Source organism: Gallus gallus, chromosome 1 (genome assembly GCF_016699485.2).
Source record: "Gallus gallus isolate bGalGal1 chromosome 1, bGalGal1.mat.broiler.GRCg7b, whole genome shotgun sequence".
Taxonomy (NCBI): Eukaryota; Metazoa; Chordata; class Aves; order Galliformes; family Phasianidae; genus Gallus; species Gallus gallus.
The window spans coordinates 23425557-23449863 of NC_052532.1; the positions used below are offsets into that span (position 1 = coordinate 23425557).

At 38.7% G+C, this 24307-nt stretch overlaps 1 protein-coding gene across 5 annotated transcripts in view; it reads right to left on the reverse strand.

Moving 5' to 3' along the window:
• Positions 1-9365: 9365 nt before the first annotated feature.
• Positions 9366-24307, reverse strand: part of CPED1 (cadherin-like and PC-esterase domain containing 1) — a 141375-nt gene continuing 126433 nt past the window's right edge. For 4 of the 5 annotated variants that reach the window (XM_025154021.3, XM_040649711.2, XM_416005.7 and 1 more), the window contains 5 exons: positions 20296-20516; positions 19935-20036; positions 19637-19724; positions 17738-17884; positions 9366-12065 (listed from right to left, as the gene is read on the reverse strand). In XM_025154021.3, the coding sequence (XP_025009789.2) occupies positions 11838-12065; positions 17738-17884; positions 19637-19724; positions 19935-20036; positions 20296-20516 (786 nt within the window). In that variant the 3' untranslated portion in view covers positions 9366-11837. Of the gene's footprint in view, positions 12066-17737; positions 17885-19636; positions 19725-19934; positions 20037-20295; positions 20517-24307 lie in introns of those variants that run through there. The other variant, XM_046900022.1, reaches the window with a different exon arrangement.

A 24307-nucleotide genomic window follows, 5' to 3' on the forward strand; every position in this document is an offset into this window, starting at 1 on the left:
GATATGTAATCCTTTCTGTCATCCATTCTTCTTTACATTTGTCACATCTTTTTCCAGGCATCACATGGCACACGCTCTTCAGGCACACAACTGTTTTATGAAGCGTGAGCAGAGCACCCTGAGGCATTGGTTTTGCATCACAATAATACAACATCTCTGTGCATTGTGTCCTCCTCCAAAACGTATCATGTTAACTGTTTCCCAAGCCACCTTTTTACTCCATCTTGCTCCATCTTGTCATCAATCCACTCTATCTTGCTTTCTAACATACTTTTTTTTTTTTTTCTGGAAAGTGCAGAGGGGTATTTGAAACCCCTTAAACCTTTAGCACCATTGTCACAGAGCATCTTTCAGCTTTGGAAACCTCATGCTTATTTTATCGCCGCAGCTGTGGTATTTATACGCTGTTGCATAGGGCACAGCGGTTGTGGTTTAAGATGTGTGTAGCCACAGGCAGAATGCCCAAGTCTACAGGGTTTAGGCTGCCCTCAGCTTATTGAACTTTCCCGAACTGGCAAGTTATCAAAGAGCTGAGGTCTGACATCTCAGCAACCTTGTAATAGCACAGACATAGACCTTCAAAATGAAAGGCTGGTGGGGATAAAAGGTGGTGGGGATAGGTTGGGTTCTTTGGGGTTGTTTTGTGTTTTTACGCCTTTTTCTCTGGTACTTTCTGATTGCGCTAATAATTATTTCAAAACTTTAAATCTCACCTTCTGAGATATTGAGTGGTTGAAGAGCTGCAACATGCCTTGGGATTCATCTCGAACAGCAGGGCAAGGTGCTTGCCACCCAGCCCCATTCAGGACTCTGGGGACTGTCCTCCCTGGTAGAGACGAGTGCCAGGTAGGTGTCCCCGTGCTGCCCTGTAGGGTACAGGTGATCCCAGGTCCCCACAAACACCAGATGACCTGTCAGAGGAGCCTCAGCTCTAGCAATGTGTGGGTCAATCCTGGCCCCTGGCAACCTCTGCCTGCCCTCTCTCATCCTGCAGAGACTGGGCTTCAGCCAGAGGGCTGGGAACTCTCATCCCCTGCAGTTGCTGTGGTATAGAAAAGATTCCCCAGATGAAGCGTAAAGGAACTCACAAACACAGCTGTAAGATGAAGTGCTGCGGTGTCATAAAGATCTGTTTTTAATAGTGCACACAGTATTGAGTTTCCCTCTTAAATGTACAATTTATTTACAACCCTAACACCAAGTTAATGACTTCTGTCTAGAAATTAGACATATTTTTATAGTTTCAATATGCTCACAGCAAATGCTTTCAACTCTTATTACTGAAAAAATTCAGTTATCTCATGGTTCAGAACTGCCTTCTTTTTAGCCAGTGAAAGACAACAGGCAAGAACATCAAGCCCTTTAACTCTACTCTGTGTAAATATTAATCTAATTTATGTCCCAAGTATCCTTAGCAGTCACAGTAGAATTTAGTCTCTCATCAACCTTCCCCAGCTGTGCTTTGTACTTCAGTGTTTGAGAGCCTAATAGGTGCTTCATGACAGTTGTTATATTTTTTTACATCTATGGTTGCATCTACAGAAGCAAATAGAACTACTTTTGAACAATGAAATTTGAATGTAAGCTACGTATAATTACTGAGAATTTCTTCCTAATGTTGGATTTCCTATTATCCATGGTTCAGTAGAGTGTAGGCCTTCTTTAGCTGATTGCAGTCTGCACAGTGTCATCTGCAAGGGTGGCAAGAGGGTCCATTTGTTCGTGGACAAACATAAAGATGACATGGCCCAAATAGCAAAAAAAGCATGCAAAATAATGAGCCTATGCTCTAGAAGGTGTCCTCAAAGTCTTTACCTCATCTTGTGTTTTCCAGTGCTTTTTACACATTTTTGACTTACCTTGGTGTAAATAAGAGCAAAGATATATGCACTTCTCTATCTACCCATCAGTCTCCCCAGGATATCATCACATGCCAGCCAAAAATATAGCTGATTCTGTAGGAAAAAATATGCAGAACGACTCAGTCTGTGTTTTGAAGTACAACTGAATGAACATGGAATTAAAAGCTTTCATTAATGTATAGGAAGCTTGAGTGTGTGATTCAGGTGCAAAAATGTATGAAAGAGAACTTAATATGTTTTGGTTTATTGTAGCTGTCAAAACCATACTGTCGTTATCATGGTTTTGGAGTACAAAGCACTATTTTTATTTTCATATTTGAGATTGAAAATGCTATCATTAGCAGTGACAGTGATGTCTTTATTAATATTCTCCTGGCAAATGTAGAAATTGAGAGGGAAAAAATATACTGACAAAACTAAAATAAAAACACAAACTGAGTTTAAAGACAGAGAGAAAATAATTTTCAGATGTTTTTACCAAAAAAGATGACCTGTAAAATTATAGAAACCAGCAAAACTAGAATCTAGTTCAGTGTATTTAGTTGGGATATCTAAATAGGAAGGGTTAATTGAATCAAATATGTTCAAAGTGAAGAGGAACGTACTCTCAGATCTGGTTATAAAATACAGAGTTTGCGAATATTTCTTATAGTCTCCATTTGATACCTGTGACTGCTTTCAAGGAATGAAATGGCACTGACTGTGTAGGACAAATAAAGCAGAAAAATAAGTGTCTGCTGAATCAAACTATATCAGACTATATATACTCCATATAAACATAACAGAGAAGTAGGTGTCTACTGGGTCAGACCCCTGCAGCAATTTTGGAGGACAAAGTTTCATTGTATTATTTCTGGCTATAGAGGGGCTGTATATTAACTTTAAATTTACCTGCCTTACAAAAATAAGCAAACTGGTTTTAAAAAAAAGGATCAGATGTAAAACTACTCCCTAGCTACAGAATCTGCGAGTTTCAGAAAGTGGCCAGGAGCTATGGAAATGACTTTTTTATAGAAGTAAGCTTTAAGAGACTTTAAGCTGTGTGCTGAGGTGATGTGTTACAAGGGAGACTGCTTTACAGTAACACTCCTGAGACCACTTAGGCATGTGTGAGTGTGAGAGTCGGTGCAATTTGTGCACCAAAATCCAGAAATTGATGCTGCAGGAATACAACTCTGCCTATTTAAAGCCGAGGTCTCCACCTCACCAACACGAAATTTCCCCTCGTTTAAGTACATACTCACTTTATTAGGACCAACTAAAGAGGAGGACATGACTATGTAAATGCTTTATGTATTTTTCCCTCTACAGGCACATGGAATATTAAAAAGGTAGGTGGGACACATTTTAGCTTTTTTAATTTCTCCAGTCTTTGTTTTCTGATACCAACAGGCCATTCTGCTATGAAAAAAGTTGTACCCAACAGAGATTTGATGGAATTCGTGCACTGATGAACAAAACAAGGGAAGCAAAAGAAGAAATGGTTCTTGTAAAAGGGCATGGAAAGCAGAAATACAGTCCCACCTCTCTTTAATGTTCACCTTCTCACAACTTTTCCTTTATAGAATTATAGAATCATTAAGATTGAAAAAGACCATTAACATCATCTAGTCTAACCATCAACCCATCACTACCATGCCCACTAAACAATGTCCTTCAGTGCTGATGGAGATTACCACATCACCAGTTGAGATATGCACATCAGACAGCACTATGCACTCTGGAATAGATGGAATAGACACCCATAAAAGTTTATGGATCTGGGGAACAGGCTCATTAACAGAAGTTGAACGTGTGGCCATGATAAACACTTGCTTAGGTGCCTCCATTGTGGTAGTATAAGATATCAAAAATAATCTGGAAGGGTACCCAGCACTTGTGCTGAGTGTCTTCATTTCCTTCAGAAGTAATAAAACATCACATATGAACAAGGGAGATCATCAGATTTCTAGCTATTCAGAATAGCTTTCACTGTCATTAATATTGTTCTGCAGTGAGCAAAAACCTGCAAATATTCCAGAGTCTGAAACTGAAATAAAATAAGGCTTGGTCCATCTATACTATTATGTGGAATTTTGTGGAAGGATTTGTAGCACAGAAAGGGAAAAATCTACCAGTGTTTTGTCACTGTATTTGTACAATAGCCTTTGCAAATCAAGTCTTGATTTTTCCTACAATTTATATGGAAGTGAACTGCCTCTTGGATATAAGCCATGGTTTTCACTTCAGCAACTTGTCTGAGGCTGAATTAATGTCAGAGACTTAAATGTGCCAGAGGATTTTTCTCCCCACTTTCTTTACCTGTATTTTCTGTTCTCCGTCCAGAAAGGCCTTGCCCAGTACAGCCAACAGCACCATTTTGGTTTCCTAGAACGAAACAACAAATATTTAGTAAGGTGTTTTCATTTACACACATCCCAGAAAATGTGTGGCCAGGAAAGGGGCAGGATCACTGTAGCTTCCCCAGGCCCCAGCAGGTGGCACAGACCTGGTTACGGGGGAAATGGTGGGAGAGACCAAGGCCAAATCTTCCATTTCAAAGTGGAAGAGATCACATCAAACTTGCAGCAGGGTGCACCTCTTCAGGACACAGATATTTCTTGTTGCATGTGTAGGTACCATCTCAGCTGGCTTACGGATCTTAGTCACTTGCTTTTGGAACATTTGGATCTGCTACCTTACTGACTGTCTCCCAGCAGGTGTAGGAGTTCTGGTACCTTCTAAACAGGTCAGTGCACTTGGTAGAACCAGAAAGCACCTGAGTCAGTGTGTGCTCAGGGGAATGGGGGCTGTTTTTCTATTACGGATGAAGATTTACATGCCCATGCCCCTGCCTTTGTCCCAGCCATGATAATGAGCAAGGCATAGGCAAGCACTAGCATTACTGAAGTGACCACTGCTCTGTCAAAATGCAACTTTTTCCAGAGGACATCAGTCTAAACTAGAAACGGCTGTGAACCTGGGGGACAAATAAGGACTAAACAGTTGATACTCTGCCCCTCAGAAAACCCCAGGTAAAATCTCAATTGCCCAAGCCGGAGCAGAATCGAAGGTGGCATACCCTATAGGAAGTGCAGTAATTGCCTTGCACAAGCTGCGCTGTGTTGTTGAGACAGCCTCTGCTCCAGACTGGCTCCTGTGGAGCCACAGATCACTCGTTAAAATGACTCGCATCTCTACTGAATCTTAATTAAGAAAAGTGTGAGGAGCAGGTGTTAACTTGTTTTATAGAGTAATTATAGTCCCTAGGGACTCCCTAGGCACAGCTAGATACAGTTACAGAACATTCAGAAGTTCCTGATTTTGACACTTTTTGTCTCAGTTACAGTCTTGTATTTGTAGCAAGTAATTATTCATATTCATTTAAAGATAATGCTTTGAAGTCAAGCACTGTAACCCCCAGAGCTGCAGGACAAGGCCACAAACATGACTTCAGCGGGGAAAGATGCTGTGTCCGTCTGCTGCTAACTTGAGAGACTGCCAGCTCCATCTTGCCTCCAGCTCATCATTGCCTTTCCTTCTGTGCCTTCAGAGGCACTACCATTCACCTATTGGCATAGCTGGTATCTAATAGCTGCCCAGACCAAATAATCTGAACTTGCTCGGGTTAGTTTACACACTTCAATGTGTAGAGCTATATCCTGGCTTATGTTGTTTTGAGTGTTTGGGTTAGAGAGTAATTACATGAATAGCTATATCCACAAAGTAATGGGGCAGCAATGTCTGGGGTGTGATTTTGTGTGTAAGGTGTGGAGAAATGCACACAGAAGTAAACTCTTCACAGAGACAAAAGAGGATATGTGACCAAGGTGTTTGGTTCAGGCTTTTAACACTTATTAGATGCTTCTACTGCATAGTAAAGTCAGCAGCTCCTAAATTACTTTAGGGTCTACATACACTTCCAGGACAGGAATGAGTGCTGGTGGCTGGAGCTTTTGGATGCAAGCCAGGTACTTTTATCTGATCTGGTGTCTAAAGCAAAAAAAAAAAAAAAAAAAAAAAAAAGAATATATATTATATATATCTTTTCTTTTCTGGAATTGAGTTCCTGCCACCTTGACTTGTCCTGTGAAGGGAGAAGCATCCATCCTGCAATCTTGTAAAGCTGTAAACAGAGATCTGATCTACATTTTTGCAAATAAAGGGTCTTGAACCTGCATAACCCAACTTACCATTTAATGTTCTACTCTCCAGATTTCATGCAGGGCTCGTTTCCTCCAGATCCAGTGCACAGATAAATGACTGAGAAGCCAGAGGAGCAGATACTGAGCATGTACCAATCTGGGCCATTCTGGAAAGCGTCTTGCTAGTGGTGGTAGCGTTGGGCACATGATCAAGTGCTGGGTCTAAATGAGCAGAGTGGGGATGTGAAAATATCATCTGTGTTCCAGCTCCATGAATCCCACAGCTGCTTCTCTGTTGAGCTGGCATTCATCTCTCAAAACTTCAGGTACCTATTGAAGGCTTCTAAATGTTGCTTTAGGCTTTCTGTACAATAAGCAATATTATGGTATAAATATATCTAGAGAATAATTCAAGTATTGGTCTTCCTGTGATGAGCACAAATTGTAACCACACTCACAATTAAATGCCTCAGTTAAATATCTGGAGCTAAGTAGGAGAAATATAGGCTCTGATGCCTGAAAACAGATGGATGGTTCTAGAAGTTGTCATCCTTGACTTGCAAGATGAACCTGCTTTGAGGCTGAACATGTTTTGAGTATGTGTCTGGGCTCTGCTTTCATAGCTGAATGTATGCTATTTTAATAGCTCCACCAAGACTTCAGTGCTGAACTGTTCTAGAGACTGAGGAGCCACACAGACAGCATTACGAGGTTACCAGACCCTGCCTCCTTGTTACTGCAGGGAAATGAGGCAGTGTGGAATACTGGGACAGATAATGGGTGAAGCAGTTAAGACCTGTTAGCATTTAACCTTTAAACTTCAGCAGTCAATCTCCTTTTCTATCTGTATTTTATAATAACTGGGCAAGACAGTGCACAAAGGATATTGAAATGGGATTTTACAGTAGCTAATAGATAGCACTGCTGTAAAGAGAGCTGAACAAAGACCTTGAGATAAAAAAAAATTATCAGTCCATACAAATCATGTTCAAATTATAATCACTCCAGTAAAAATGTCAGTAGGAGACAGCACCATATTATTAATTATAAAGATGTGAGTGATTGTTTATTTTTGAAGGAAACCAGTTGTGGGCTATATCGTTCTGGGTGGTGCATTGCCTAATGACTTGCAAGGTCAAGCTTTCAGGGCTTAAAGTGTTTTCCATCCTATTAGGAGAGATAAGGAGCGGTAGTTTTCTTCAAATACCTCTGAGACACTAAAAACTTTTAATCTAAAGCCACAGAGGATTAACTGTAAATATATAGAATCTTTGGATCTGGCATGTGAAAGCAAAGGAAATAAACCCCACAGAACTAATAAAACTTCTCTGATCTAGAGAATACAAGACAATTCGATAATCTGGGGAGGCTGTACAGTCATTATCAGGTAAAGCAGAAATATTACTTTAAGCTCCTAAATCCTAGTGAATCATAAAGGATATATGGAAGTTGATCGTAATTAGTACAACAGAAAAGTTAAAAGACATTTTCAGAATGTTGCATGTGATAAACTCTGCCAAATACAGATCTGGTCTTCAAACTCTGACAATATCCCTCAGAATTTACTGACCTTAAGGGGCTCCTGACAACTTTCATTTCATCCATTTTATCTGCAGTGAGCTCTTTGTAGCTGCCCTGGCTTTGCCAAAAGACATCTGAGGCATTTTGATTCCTCACTCAAGGTTTTTAGTTCTGCAGTGTCATCTTCAGATAGCATAGGATCATAGAGTATCTTGGGTTGGAAAACATCTTGAAGACCACTCGGTTTCAATGCCCCAGCCATGGGCAGGGCTGCCAAACCCCAGCTCAGGCTGCCCAGAACCCCATCCAAGTGGTCTTGACCACCTCCAGGGATGGGGCATCCATAGCTTCTCTGGGCAGACTGTGCCAGTGCCTCACCATTCTGAGATAAGAATTTCTTCCTAACATCTAATCCCTTTTAGTTTAAAGTGTAATGCCTTGTCCTATCACTACATACCCTGATAAAGAGTCTCTCCTCATCTTTCTTGAAGAACCCTTTATATAGTGGGAGGCATTTCCTAAACATCCTGAGAGAAACACTGAGGTGCTATATGCAACAATCTTCTCTCAGATTTCCAAAAGCTGAGCTTACTAAGGTGGAAGAGGAACTTCTCATGTCATCTGAAAGAAAGGTTGAAGTGGAATAGAGCAGGTACATATAGTCAAAACAGTGAAGTAAGACAAGCCAGATGCAGAGCTAACAGGCAAACTATATTCTTCATCTGAGACTACAGGGGCTTGTTTAGGAGCTTGACTCCACGCCAAATAGCTTGTTGCACCTCTAAAAAATTGCTTTATTCTAAAAAAGTAATCTGAAAGATCCCTGGACTGCAGTCAACTTAATATCATACATATCTGCTTCTTCAAAGCATTCTCTTTGGCTCAGCATAGCAACAGAAGCATAACTATTAGTGGTTATTTCAACCTTGAGGTAATCGGATGCCCCACCACTCCACCCGCTAAGCAAATAAATTGTCTTTGATGTCCCTTTAATATGTCATGGAAGAGAAAAATAAAGTAGAAGGCCTATATTTAATGTTGTGAAAAAGATTATTCTAAAGAATAACATTGTCAAACGAATATTAAGTGTAAAAACAGTATTTGTAGATCATTCTTTCAGCTCCTTGTCAAATAAAGTTGGTTGAAATACAGCATCTCCAATGGCAGAGCTGACCTGCCAAGGCATTTCCCTACAAATAGGGAAATCTTTTTTTATTACAGACAGTTATTCCAAAGTTACTCATTGAGATGAACTTGGTCCTGGCAGGTCTCTACCCTAGAAGACTAAAACTCAAATAACTGCAAAATTTGTACTTATGTGAAAGACAGTGAGTAACTCTCTGGATGATGATACATTATTATTCAGCTACAGATTAAGTTCAAAGGAATGCAATAATTTATTATTGTTTTGTATTTTGGGGCATTTTTTTAAATTATTTCAGGGCATTTATTTTTTTACAGCACAGTTTTAGTGCCCTCACCTGTAGTTTGAAGTATATCCTGGTTCTACTCTAAGCTCAACATGTTGCTTGTCAGAAATTGAGCAGGAAACACCACTTCTCAGTGCACTTTTTCCTCACGCTGATTAGGTTGATTGTGTCAATCCTCCCATCAGTTTTAGGGGAATTCATGTCTGTACTATGAGGAACTCACCTTGACAATTTTTTTTTTTTTTTTTTTTTTTTTTGCCATTTTAATGGTGCATAATATGACTAAGGAAAATATATGGGGGAAAAACTATATGGTGAGCCAGACAGTACAGTAGAAACATTCTAATGCTTATTCTGGCAAAATATCATGGTAGACAAGATAATTCTAGAGCAAAACAATAATAGCAGCACATGTGCTCTCACTGGAATTCAGACACAGTAATCCTTTTATTGTCCGAGTCTTAATTTTGATGTGTATGAACAAGCAGTGCTTCTATGTCAATCTCAAATCTCTTCTTTCATGTACCTCTAGATGATAGATACATTTTGAGTGAAATAGTGAAAAATCTACTTTGGCACCTGCATTCCCTTTGTTTATTCTTAAGATTACACGGCTCATATACAGTGATAAAAAAATATATTCAAATAACTCATTTAAATAAACATTGGTTTGCAACTTCTAACAATAAATTGGTACACACGTAAATACCTACACAGGTACGTAAAAAATAGCAAACATACAGAAGAATTTCAACTTGCTACATTTGAAAAATATTAAGATTTGGAAAACATTAAGACATCTGAGTGTACAGCACATGTAAACCATTTTGTGGTGAAACTGGAAGTGATGAATTGCACATTCATCAATATCAGCTGTAGTATGACAAAGTCAGCTCTTTTTCTCACTGTATCTGATGCTTCAGCCATAGTCTTTGATTAAAAACAAACCACAAACGCATAAACACAGGTTATGCCTTAAAAACATTTGTGTACATAACAATAACAGCCACAGCATGTGGGTTTAAATGAGCAAAGAAAATCTTAACAGAAGCAGAATTGTAATACTCCTATCATTGATCATCTCAATGTAAATTACATCTGGCTGCCTTTTGCATCAACTGATATTAATGACTTGATATGAAAGCTCTTGACTTAAAGCTTGTGCAGTTTTTTTCTTGCGCAGAGTTCCAAACCCAAGTTTATTACCTTATGTCATTTGCATACAGTTATATTCCTTAGATAATCACATTGCTCAAAACCAAATACTGACATTTGCAGTATTTATGTACAGCTCCTGACCCTGTCTTTCATATAAAGCTCCATTTCAGGAAAAACCTTATGTAGAAATTCAGGGACATTTACTGTAAGCACAGCAGCAGCATATTATAGAGAAACACACACATATATATATTCACACTGTCTCACTAACTGTAATGTCACTGCCTAAACTAGAAGCTCTGTTAACACAGCGGGAGCTCTGTTAGATTAGAGGATTAGAGGGTACCAAATCCTCTTTTTGAGAATCTTCTGACAATATAGGAAAACAGGACTCCAAACTGCATGACTCCACATATCTGAAGGAGCAAGAATTCACAATACAGTAGCTGGGGATACAGACTGTAATTAAGGTTCTTGTGGTGAACTCTAAATGTAGTGTCATTAATTTCTAGTCTTATTTCTACATATGGTAGCCCCTCTTTGCTACGAAGGCCAAGAAGATAGTAATTAGTTTTGTGCTATAATTTGTATCTTCACTGACATCGCTTGTGGCTTCCTTTTCCAAAGAGAGTGGAAGCAAGTGAAGGATTCTATATGAATTTGTGAAGGGGAAAGCAAGCCAGACAGCTCAGTGGATCCTTTATTAGATTCATACTTACCTGGTTCTGACTCCCTTCTCTAGTGTCTAGTTGATTTTTTTTTTTTACTTTTCAAGTGATCTTCGTGCTTTTAATTCATAGGAAAACAATACTGCTTCCTCTTAAGACATTTGTTGTTGTGCCAAAACATATCAGGTCCTGGATTGATCAGATGTTTTTTGAAGTATCTATTATGGTCATCTTGTCAGAGTCAACTACAGCCACAGTACTGATGAGGATGGTGCAGCCTTTCTGTGTTATGATGGGGCTGGCCTTCTGCAATGGGAAGTGACAAAGGGCAGCCTTCCTGCATATGGCTATTCTTCTAAACTGTGACCTAAAATAAGTCTGTTAAAATATTCACTGAATTTACACGTTATTTTAAGACAATTACAATCAGTCTCAAATCTAAGAAATCTATTTCTGTATTAACTTTAGAAAATGCAAAAATAAAAAAAGAAATAGAGTAGACATTTGTTGCATTTAGGATACAAAGAAGGGAAGTGCTTCCAGGAAAAACACTGAAGTTCAAAAGGGCACTTTCAAATTCTATACACCAAGTGTCTAAATAGAAAAGGTTTGATACTGAAGGGGATCCCATCCACATAAAATAAAACTCTTTAAAATGGAATGTAACCAGTTTCTAAATACATTCAAATATTACAGTGTCTCCATAAATAGAAAATTAGATAGCGTGGAAGAGCTAAAGCAGTCCTTTCCAAATTGTTCAAGTGTATATATTTCTCTCTCTTTACTATCATTAATAAACAGTTGCTTGAGCTACAGCTGTTCTAGCATTTGGCAACAGTTCAAGTAACTTCCCCTCTGCTCTCTCTTTGCATCCCTCCATCTTCCATTTTGAAACCACAAAACTCCAATCTTGTATCTTGATTTCATAACATGTTAGGAAAAATGTCACAGGTTTCAAACTCTGTTGGTACGTGTGCAGCCAATCAAGGAAGCGTGTCATAAATTCAGCACAGTCCTTCTAGTGTCACTCACATAGTGGCATATCTCCAGTCCCAGTGCTACGTCCAGGAGAGGCTACGTGCTGACAAACCCCCTCTTACTTGTGCAGAGCCTGTTCAGAAGGATTTCAGAATAAACTTGATTTATTGGACCTCGGACATGATATGGGGACTGAGAATTTGATGCATAGTCCTGCAGTTGTGATAGCTTGCTTTGACTGCTGAAATACTTCCCCAGTGTGTAGTGCCTTGATAACGTCATTGTTATATGTGGACTTTCTTCAGAAGGATTGGATTTCACCACCTGCAAAAGAAGTGACATATGTGAATGCTTTCTGCATGCACCTAGAAGGATACACAGCTGTGTCTACACATATGTTGAGGCAGTTCTCCACAAAGCAGATTCTGATACTCTTACCTTGAGTTGCGAGTTGCTTACAAATGTTATTTTAGTGGGTCAACTTGTTGCAGTAAATGCTAATTAAAATGTAAGATCATATTAAGCTTTGAAATATAAATGTATATGTCCTTCACACTCACTTGGCTGACTCTGTAATATCTTCATTAGGGATAATATGATCTGAACTATCGAATTCGTATTTCATAGCTTGCCTGCACATCTACCCTGTGAAACACAAACTCAGGACAGCCCTGACTTGCAGAAATGTTTAAGTCCAGATGTTCTCAGTTCCCAGTAAATGAGGAACCTATGCAGTTTCTAAGCTGAAAGCCCTGCTATAATGCCCTCACTCTCAGGTCTTGATGCAAGAGTGGCTCAGTTCCATGCTGGGCTGGGAACCAGGCTGTGCATTGTTTCTCTAAGAGACTTAATTGCATTTTAACAGTCTTCTCTCTGCTTAGATGTTCGTGTCATCACACTGACAAAACCACGATGTGGTTCAGTAACTTAGTGGAGAAGAACCCCCCCCTCGGGCCTCTAATTATGCATAAATCTCTGGAATTATGTTCAGTATGCATGGAATAATCAAATATCTACGGAACTAGTGAGAAAGTGAATGGTAGGGTTCTCAGGAGCTTCATAACTGGAGAAGTCTCATGATGCTGAAGGTCTGGGCTCAGTCAACACACAGTCACTGATTAATAATGAAGCAACTTGATGAGAAAGAGTACAGAATTTTGTACCAATGGAGGATGGAGTACAGAGAACTCCAGCCCAGCCAGTAACAAAGGAGCCAGGCAGTTAATTTATTTCTGATATCTCTGATGGCTTTCAATTTTGCTGCTGTATCAACCATAGCACAGGAGAGAAAAAAACAAAAAACAAAACAACAACAACAACAACAACAACAAAACCCATACAATTTCTTAATGTATATATTTATGCAGGAGAATATTAGCTTTGTAAAAATATTTATTGTCTATTTACTGTTAGTGAACAATCAGAAACAAAGTTCATAAGTAGTGAGGCTCATAGTAAATGGATTGGAATAACTCACACAGAATTAAATGTGAATGAAGGAAAAATGTTCAAAGGCTTGAAAGACTGAGCAGAAAGGCTATGATGGAGATGGCTGAACTAATAAAAGACCAGGAATTATCCAAGTAGAAAATTAATATATCCTCAGATCAATTTGATACAGATAAGCCAGGGACTGTTATTTTTTTTTTCAGGCAATTACTACAGGTTCATTTTTCTAAATTAGGGCCTTAGGTTTTACAGCTATTCCAAAATGATGCCACCTCAAACCAATCACCCAAACTGCATTCCTGTTAGGCATAATCTCCAAGGAATGCAATCTAATGTTCACTCAGAAGCCAAGCACTCATTAAGATACCAAAATACCAAGCTTGCTTGTTTCTCTTCTGTTGTGCCCATGATTTCATTGCCATTAAATTAGGGAAGAAATCTGAATAAAAATAAGATCTTTACAACTGCTGGCGAATCTACTTCCCCATTAGTAGTTTTGAGGTAATTACAAAATCATGTTTGCATATGTGCACAGAACTAGATGTATGTTTGGACAGAAAGATCCAGAACGATGCAAGACTTTTTGTCCCAGATCAATATGATTTCCCACGAGTCTAGATTCCTTGCCAGTCTGCTGCAGATATCTGTGCTGTCAGCATGACCCAAGGCCCTCTGAAGTGTGTTGGTGGGAACTAAAATAATTTATCAGGACAAACAGGGGATATATTTGACCAGCTAGTGAGAACTAAATGAGAACTGATGAATGCATTTCAGTTCTTGTTTTCTGATCACACAGAATGGACATCCGTCTGTTCCCACATGGCCGTGCCTGGCTTCATTTTACAGAGGGGTGCTGTCTTCCGGGAGATTAGGAGGACATTTTTTTAAGAGAAAGAAAGTGAAAGTAAAAAGTAGATTTAATCACCTCATCTGGTTTCATACAAGATGGCGTTTTACATAACGTTCTTGGCTCCAACCTCAGAGGCAAAATGCCATTTTCCTAGTGGAAACTGCTTCAGCACCTGATGAAACTTCATTTGCCAGGATGTAGAAATAAACTGATGACAAAACTGTTAAAACTAACGAGGTATCAAAAACATTCAAGGACTTTCTTTTTGCTTTCGTCAAGGATCAAGTCTGGTTTTTGGTGGCTGTTGGATTCTCCTGGGTACATCTATGTTTCTTTCAACACACTGGCCTCTCAAGTCTCATTAATAACAGCTCTACAAGCCAAATTCTTCCCTGATCTTCCCCAGAAACACACACACTCTGTTTACATCCTCGGGCGGTTAAGCAAGGCCAAATCTGCACATGAGCTCATGCAAAATGATGGAAAAGTGAATGAGAAATGCTGATGGCTGATCATGCCCTGCTGTTTTCCACCTACAAAGCTTCTGAAATATTTCGCTTTGAAGTCCTCTGTTTCACTGAAGAGCTTGGTGGAAATGGAAAGCATCAGCAATGACCCACGAAGACACCCACATCTGGGCAGTAGGCAAAAAGGGGCTCGATGTAGCTGTCTGGGTGAAACGGAGGGAGGCATTTACTCCATGAAACTATTTATCCATTGTGTAAATATCTGCTCTGTGACTTATTCCCATCATCCCAGCTCCATTTGAGCTGAGCTGTGTTCATCCCTCTCTAATGTATAAAGCAGAGCAGATTAAAGGATCAGCTAATTAACCATGTACGCTGTGTTTGGTCCCAAAACAGGACAGAGGCCAAAGCAATGGACTGAAAACATACGAGTGCTGAGGAGCCTGAGGTAGAAACCAGCTGTGAGGCTTGCCCTCAGCACATGCACTCCAAAAGGTTTGATAATGCTCCCAAACCTGTGCTCTATCCCAGTCAGCCTCATACTGGAATAGAGTCCAGCTAGGCACAGCTGATTGTTTCTCTTTTTTGGGAGTACATTTATTGTCTGGTAGACTGTTTTGTCCCTGACACTGTACCTTTGAGTGGAATGTCTAAGCAGAAAAATCAAAGCCTTATATTTATTAATATGTTTTCTGAGTGCTGTGGCTGGGAGAATTAAATATAATCCACAGGCTACAGGAAGATGGTCAGGCTTGCTATGCTAGGGCCTGACTGGCAGACATCAAAAGGATACCCTGGAATTTTGCTTCAATTTTAGTATCATCAGCACTGACTTTCAGTTTGCTTGGTTTAAACTATTCTTAAGTTTAATTAGCCACAGTTTTATATCTTGTTTTCCAGTGCATACTGTGCATGCCTGAAGGAAGCCTTTTTATTAGATATTTCCATCTTATGGAACTTTAGGGGAAATACATCACAGCTGTCCTGACATTTCTTTATAGCAAGAATCAGTGCTTCTGCCTTGTTGTGGGTGTCACAGCCCACCTTTGTAGCTCTGAAGCTCTACAGAAGTTCTGTACTAACTCTGCACATGGTTCATGTCTTGCGGACAGGCTTGGCCAAGAGTAGGGCTTACAGAAAAATAGGCATGACTTGTCAAATTAAGCAAAATCTTCTGTCCTCCTCTTGAGGGATTCAGAAAACATGTGGTGGTCATTCTCATTTTAACTCATTTCTTTTGACAGAAAACAAATTCCTGAAATCATGCTGGAAAAATGCTTACATTTCATTTGTGTTGTTGGTAATTTTTTAAAATTTATTATGATAACCCTAATTAAAAAAAAATAAATAGGATTTTCTCCATTAGAAATAAATAGTGTAGTTCTTTCTCTAAAATGGTACTTCAGATTGCTGGTGTCATTATTCTGGTCAGAAATCAAACTCCTGATATTTCTATTAAGTAGCTTCTTACTGACACAAAGCCCCCAGCTGGCTGTGAAATAGCATAAAATCATTAAGTCTTGATTTCAAGGAGACATCCTTCATTGCATCCATTTTCTTTTTCTTCCAGTTTTAACTTTTCAGTAACAATTTCTTTTCATTTCATATTTTCATTCAATTCTGTGACAGAAAGTGTACCTGCCATCTGTCTTATGGTCACGCAAAGGAAGCGTAAGCTTCTTGAAAAACATGACAGTTCAAATTTCATGGTCCTAAACAGATTTTAATATAAAAATTCGTGGTAGCTTTTGATAAAGAGACAACTCAGGTTCAATTCATAAGAATAAGGATCTTTGTAGCATCACAAACAATTTCTTACTGTGCTACATGATTTTATCTATTAGAGACTGCAGAAGGCTTATCTGTCCTTAGATCCAGCAATGAACTGAGGCATGGTGTTACTGGTGATCTCTGAGTGCAAAACTGCAGTTTTCACTGAAGAAACACTTTTTTATCAGAAGAAAGTTGTTTTTTGTAGTTGTTGTTGTTTTTTAGCAAGCGCCTGGAAAGATATGTCCTCTTTATTCCTCAAAGATTTTCCTAGTTTCTGAAGAGACTAATATAATATTCATGAATCTTCTTTTAAGCAATACTCAGATTTTCAACACACTGATCATGCATAATAGAAACCTGGGAAGTGGCCTTTTATACCAACAAGCTGGTGTCTTAGCTGCAAGCTACTGGAATATTCTGATGACCTTGTTGACTCTTCAGAACTGCCACATGCCAAACCATCAGAAAATACCCGACTCATCAGAAATTATATTCTCTGTTTTCATTCAGGTACATCTGTGATAGACCAGGGATGCAGTTCTTTATTGCTACATGTAAGGTTCAAAAAGTTCAAAACCTCTCTCTGTAAAAAGACATGCCACATCCTCAAAGGACCTTTCAGACAAACCAGAAAAACTTTAAATATCTTGTTTTTCAAACTCTCGTTGGTTTGACTTCCTCTGCACTGATTTTGTGCCTAGATATAATAATTTTTTGCTTATTTGTTTCTGATTTAATCCATGGAATCCTGTCATTTGTAATATGCTGCGAAGACTCCCAGCCTTGGAACAAACAGAATAAGAATATATTCTCAATTTCCTTATTCATACATTTTTCCACATCCCTGTTGTGCTCACTCTCTACAGACTTCATACAAAAAAGAAATCAGAGACTTGGGTGAGAATGAGAACAAATGACTTACCATTTCTGTTCATTTAATCTGTCCTTGTAATACCACATAACTCTTTCTTAGATACATGAAAACATATATATACATAGAAATAAGAGCAGCCTTTCATTTTTAAATTCATGGTTTGATGGGAATCTTCCAACCAGCTCAGTTAGGAAGGCTTAGGACAAAACCAATGAGACTGAACTATTGTGAAAGCATGAACAGAGTACATGCAGAAACAGTAGAGATAAATAATGGATAGCAAATCCTGTAAGAACCTGGAAAGAATAAAATATTCTTTTCCAAAAGTTACCTCCCCAGAAAAGCATGCTTGTTTTTATCTCAAGGAGCCACCACCACACCAGCTCAGGCTGTTCTTGGGCAGCCATGACATTTGGTCCACACAGTGGCCAAGTGCCACCATATGTACGCTGCATTCTCTACAGCCTTTACTCAGGCCTAACTTCCAGTTACGGCTGCAACTCTATTTGCATACCTTTTTCTTTCTAAGCTCCTAAGCAGTTAAAATCTCTCATAAATACCTGAGAAATACATAAACTCCTACCTCATGGAAATGACACCCGCACTTCCCCCGCAGGAATTCTTTGTATCGTCCCATTGTGATGATAAACGTGTCAACAACTTCATAGCCATATGTTTTTGCTGTCTCCAATATAACCAAGTTTTCATTCCACAAGTTTTGTACTTCTGCCTGCATTCCAGATAACATATTGCAGAGTTTTTCAAAGGGACTTTTTAAAGGTTATTTTATTTTACCATTGAAATGAATAGTAAAACTTCATTTTGACCAAAACAATTATATTATATATATTTCCTTAGAAGAGGTTATGCAGCACATAAATAGTTATAAGAAAATCTACAATATTTTCTTTTAATTGCACAAAAAATTGGATTGATTTAGAGAAGATCTAAACTAGAAATCAAATTAGCAGTAACTGTAATTATTTTTCAGTAGATGCCCAGCTTCCTTTCCTTCATGGGAACGTTTCAGTGCTGTTTAAAATATAATTACTGAGTAATTTTTTAATATACATTTTGTTAATATAATTCAGAAAAAAGTCCTATTATGAAGTTGTCTATGTAACGAATGGTTAAATTGTTCCTGTAAAGGATAAACTGAGATTCAAATCAAAGACACTGAGACTGTTGTTTAAAAAGGAGTATATGGCCATGGGTATCTTAGACACAGTCATAGTGAAGAACAGAATATTTGTTCTCAAGATATTGCAGGATGGCCAACAATAGAAAGGTTAGCTATAAATTTGTCTAGGCAGCACATTTTAACACTGCAGGTAGAAGGGCTCTGAGAGTAGCTGGGGTAATCCAAAAGTCCATAACACTCAAACCGCATGGGTAATTTGACATATGATTCAAATACTGAAAAGGAAGAGATAGTGAATTGCACACTTAAGTTGATTTCTGGAGTTTTCTGAATTTACTGATTGAGAAACAGAATAAAATTAACCTATGGAAGCCTTTAATTCTCTTTCTATCCTTGCCTCAGCTAAATAAGATCAAAGTTTTCCTTTCTCCTTCTAGGCCTGAACTCTGCTGAGTGCTATGGCAATAGCTTTGACCATGTTTCTTCACGTTGATTTCAACCACTTCTCTAATGTCCCCTAATTTGGTCATCTTTATAAACAGAGGAAATGGTTGGAATCCATAAGGAGAAATTCAATAAAGATTATTGGCATTTAGTGTAAATCTAGGAAGCAGTGGGCAAAATCTGACAGCAAAAATCACATGCCAAACAAAGCAATGTATTATGGCTGGAAGAAGAGGTGAGCAGCATATCTCAGTGTGATAGGGGTGCTCTATATAACCTAGGAAAGCTAAGAATTTTCTCTATTCAACAGGTGTGGATAGCTGGAGTGTTATATGCAATGGTGGTAGGCATTAATTACTTTGTTCTACCTTCCAGTGCTTCCCAGCTTTGTCTTATCCACATATTTCACGTGTTCTCTCTCTCACCAACAAAATCGTGAATGAAAATATTGAACTGAATGAGTTATACAGTGTACTGAAATGAGCCCATCTGTTATTCTGAGAAGCCTTGGACATGATTTCAACTTGCTGTATTACTTGCTTGGCCTGATTGTATCACCCTATGGAGGGCCTGTGCTCTCTGTACCAATCTGCCTAGCCCCAGCTCAAATTCAACTTTGGCATAAGGCTTAATACTGGAGGTTCCTCTAGTTCTTGGCACAGCTGACTGAGCACAGTGTCTCAAATGACTCTGATTGCAGTGGAATTCATGAAATAAGGCTAATTGGTTTGAATCCACATCAGTAAGCCACACTAACAAATATAAACACAATTCTTTCTTTGATCCACGTAAAAGTTGCTCAGCAGAAGAGGTAACACACTTTGGCCAGACAGAAAAAATGATTGCTGAAATAACAAGTCTTCTGTGAAAATGCACTCTAAATATACTGTTACTTACCTGTGATAAAGAATGTATTCCATCCACTGGGAGGTGAAAGCCCATTCCTATGGATTTGATAATTACCAGGATATTTGATAGATTTTCTCTGTTTGGCAAGTGAAAAAGATAAAAACAGGACACACATTTTACTTAACATGCACATCAAAAGACACTGCATTTTTTTTTCTTCCAACGTCAGTTAAGTGCACACCCATAAGAAAACAAATGAAATGTTTGCATTTAAAATTTCTGGTGTTTTCCCGTAATTTATCATATCAAGTCTTGACATGGAATAACACTAAGTGCACAACATTACCTGTTCAACACCTTTTGGATAATTTGCAGGTGATTGGAATTAAGCCACTGAACGCCACCTACAATTAGTACGGTCTGGTCTGTGTTCTCCAGGGGACGTGATCTGAAACCCAGAAAGAAAAAACAACACGTTGCCTTAAAACAGATGGCAAACATTTTAACAGCATTGCATCGCATTTCAGTGAACTGTATCTGGCACCCCGATCAGAGGCCTGATGTCATTTTCTACTATTTTTCAACCACACAATACGGCCTGAACACATTGTGTTTAATTGTTTGCTTACTTTACTTCCAAAATCTGTTGAACACATTTGTGAATAGAATAAAACACAAACAAGCCAGCAATGGAGTTTACACAGTACCTCTGCAGCAGTTGTTCTAGTGCTTTTTCAAAAGTTGGTCTCTGGTTTGCAGTCATCCAAAACTGGGGATAGTAGGAGTAACTGATAAATGTTTTCCCCTCGTTTATATTATCGTAACATTTAACATCATGAGTCTTTTGCCATTCCTGAAGAGTCTCATTCACTCTTTCTATTAGATAGTACATCATCCCTCTGTTAGTTGAGTCACCTATAAAAAGAATCTTTGGATGGAAAAGATGTCTTAGAAGTTACACTTGCCGGAAACCAAAAGCAAAGCAAAGAATACAGCCAGGCTGGAGGCTTTTAGACCCTTCTCATAACACTCAAGAAAACTCTCTGTGAGCTGCCAGTTAGGGCAGGCCTGACAGCTCTGTACTAAAATTCTGATTTAGCAAACGTTATCTGTTTCAATGAAAAAAGTACAAGTTGTAGATGTCTGTTGTTACACAGTTAATACTGCACTTTTTATCCACATTTTCTTTAGCTTAAGTTTATAGTTACTTCAAATTGCTAATACAGTTCCTCTCTTGATTTCTTGCAGTTTCCTGCTTTGCTTCCTTCATTTTTTTAATGTGGTTTGTTCCTACACAGCATGTCTTGGTTAACTTCTGTCTTCCATAAATGTGATTAATTAGAAGTTACACCAAAGGAACACACACATCAACGAGTGCAACTGCTGCCTTATTTGTAAAGAGATGATCTTTCTTTCATTTCAGAGAAAATTAAAAAAGAGAGCTATTTTGGCATCAAAGAGTCTGAATACAGTCCTGGATTGTGTGTGACAGGAAGCATTGCATCCTAAAGGGAGCTGAAAGAGCCATAAGGATAACACAGGTGTCAGCAGTCTATCTCTGAACTTGCAAATGAATAAAGAAGTTAAATGTAGGGTTGCTTCTATGTATTCTGTTGCCTTCTCTGCCAAATCAAGCATCTCTGTATGTTGAGACAACAGAACTGAAGGTATATATTTTTAATATTATTGCCCTATTTTTAGTGGATAAAACTAACATTTCCTCCTGCTAAAGAAAACATGTAAGCCATGACAGAAGTTCAAATCTGAAGAGAGCACAGGTTCACTGAGGTTTGGCAGTGACACTGCCTGTGATCTGTAAATATCACAATCAACCAGAAATGCACACGAGGGAGCAAAAATGTAAAACTGAGAGTCAGAAACCCCACAGGGCCATAACACAATATTAGCCCTGTTTTCTGTACAGCTGTGTGCCTCTTTTTCTGCCTCCTCTGGCACTTGGGGTAGTTGTCATCCTGTAAGTTGGGATCACTGTTTGGTTTTTTATTTCATTTGATTTTTTTTTTCATGCTTTAACACTTCCACCTTGAATGTTTGGTTAGGCAAATAGATTTCATACAACACAAGATTTCATATTTAAGAACATGTTTCCAAAGCGTGCCTTAGAGATTTTATGTGGTGAAAACATTATGGACTTTTCTCATCTAACAGATCTCTATTTATCTATTCCCTTCAGGAAAGTTTTAGAGACTGAATCCAGTGCCCCTTGTGAGCCTGCTGTGAGAAAAAAATGAACCACAACAGTGTGTCAAGGAAAGCTCCCACAGGACAGAATCTGTTTCACATGAACATACCCTGATCTGATGGCAGAGCTGAGAATGCATACAACAGTAACTTGAACATCCCATGCCCTGTCTGCAGGCTGTGGAGAATCATTAGGTAGGCATAGAAGCTGTTATAAATTCACACATAGAAGCTGTTTTATGTCCTTTTCTGGATCTCTCAAAGCTGTTTTGCAGATTAAATTTGTAAACAGTTGCTGTTCGTGCTTGGACTGCACAAGCACTTCTCTCACATGCAAGGGGATTTCCAACACTTTTCACATTGTGCCACAAGAAACCTTTTTAAGCCAAGCACAACATGACTCAGAAGTCAAGGATCTTTGGCAGTGGAAGGATTTGTTGGATTCTCCCTCTCTTTCCTTCTCTAACACACAAACATGCACAAAATTATTTACAGTTTGGAAGAGAGTCCACACTACAATATGACCTAATTCTGAAGTAGGCTAACTTGAGGTTTTAAACAAGAATTCTTCATCTTGCAAAATCTCTTAATCTCTCTAGTTTGTCTATGTCCACATCTCTTTAATCTCCACTTCATGTGTTGTATAGATGTATATCTATTTAAAGAGTAGTTCTTAGATATTTGTAGGCAAGGATATCATTAACTTGTAGTGTGGGTGAGTAAATTTCTATAAAAGTACGGAACACCATTAGCAGAATAACAAACAGGCTCTACCAGGTTACACACAGTAGACCATGTTAGACTATTTCTCTTCTAATAATATATAACACCATTTCGGTATCAGTTATCATGGGGATTTCCAACTGGAAAGGAGCACATTCAGCTATAAGCTCCACTGATTTGGAAAATGTGGCGATTTTACCTTAGTCTTTGTTGTATAATGACTAATATTCTGATAAATATTTTCCCTTCTAGCTGTATGTGGTCTAATCTCATCTAACTGTATTGCAATAGCAGAACAAGAGCCCTCACAATAAAAACAAAAAACACATGTGGAAAAAAAAATAAAAATGAGAGAAGAGTCATAGCCAAAGCCTTTAAACATGACATATAGACTTAAAGATGTCTTAATGCCATGGTGCTAAGCATCATAAAAAATATAAGAAGGACCAAAAATAGTATTATTGTGCTGATATTCTGAGAATGTGAAGGAGGTGCTGGGAGTTGGAGCAGATTCTTGTAGAGCAGTCAGCATAACTAGATGAAGTAGATACCTGTCAGTGCCCTGAGGTTCTTCTTCAAATAGCACACGACTCACAAGGGTGTATACACCTCACCTCTGAAGGAGTAAGTTTTGAGTCTCAAAACATCTCAATTTTCACTCTTGAGTGAGCTTGTTGTGAGGAGTTAAAGCAGATCAGGAAAAGGATTAGATCCATGTCTGAGTGTCCATGTGGGAATGTATATTTATTACTAGGAGAAGGTGTGGCTGAATAGGATGTCAGGAATGTGACAGATGGCAACATCACATTGGTGAGGAATACAGATTACACCGGCAAAATTAACCTAAATACTCAGAAACCGGTCTGCTAAGAGAATAGTTAAGACTTGATGTAAGAGGAGAAGAGGAAAATGAGCCAAAGCAGACCTGTGTTTGTACAGAAAGAGAGATAAAAAATGTAGATTATCCTCAAAGATGTCAGTCAGTTATAACAACCATATTAGCTCTCAGTCAAGAAACCTCTGACTTCAAGCAGGTATGAGCTATGCCAAGACAGTATCACTGGAATCACACAAGTCTGTTTAACTCCAGCTATTTCCTTCACAGTGAATTCCCAGCACTGTTGAAAGATATATCATTACAATGAGTGCTGCAGTGTGTGAAACCTATGGTCCCTGCCCTCTTGCCCTGATGTCTGTGATCTTCACTGGAGGCATCAGCAGAGACTGTGTGTGCCGCATTCTGAAGGGGATGCTCTCCCATAAATGTAGCAGAGATCTCAGACAGAAAGATAGCTGTGGATTCTTTGTAATCCAGTGCATTCAAGGCTGCTGGATGCACAGCACACCACCACCAAATCTGCACATGCAGAGCATCCGTTCATTAAAGCCTTTTCTGCATCCAACAGTCTGGCTCTGACTATTGTTCCAACCATGCTGTGAGGCATCTGTTAATCTTGGAAGAAAACAGACAAATTCTTTTTCTTCTGCTTAAAAAAATATCCAGGTGGAAGAACAGGACATTTGTGTGTAATCCTACCTGCAAAACATCTTTTCAAAATGCCCTTCAACTGAACTGGCTGAGCACAGTTTGTTGTGATATGCAGCCCATCAGAAAGCATCTTTCAAAGCATCCACCCTTTGCAAGTCAGCTTCATTATTAGCATTTATTTGGGCAACCCAGAGGCTAAAGCAGGTGGTGCATAGCCTCAGGAAGAAAACTTGCTTATGTCCTCCAAATAATCTGAGAGCTTTGATGAATTAGAATAATCATTAAATGTAATTGAATGTGTGGTA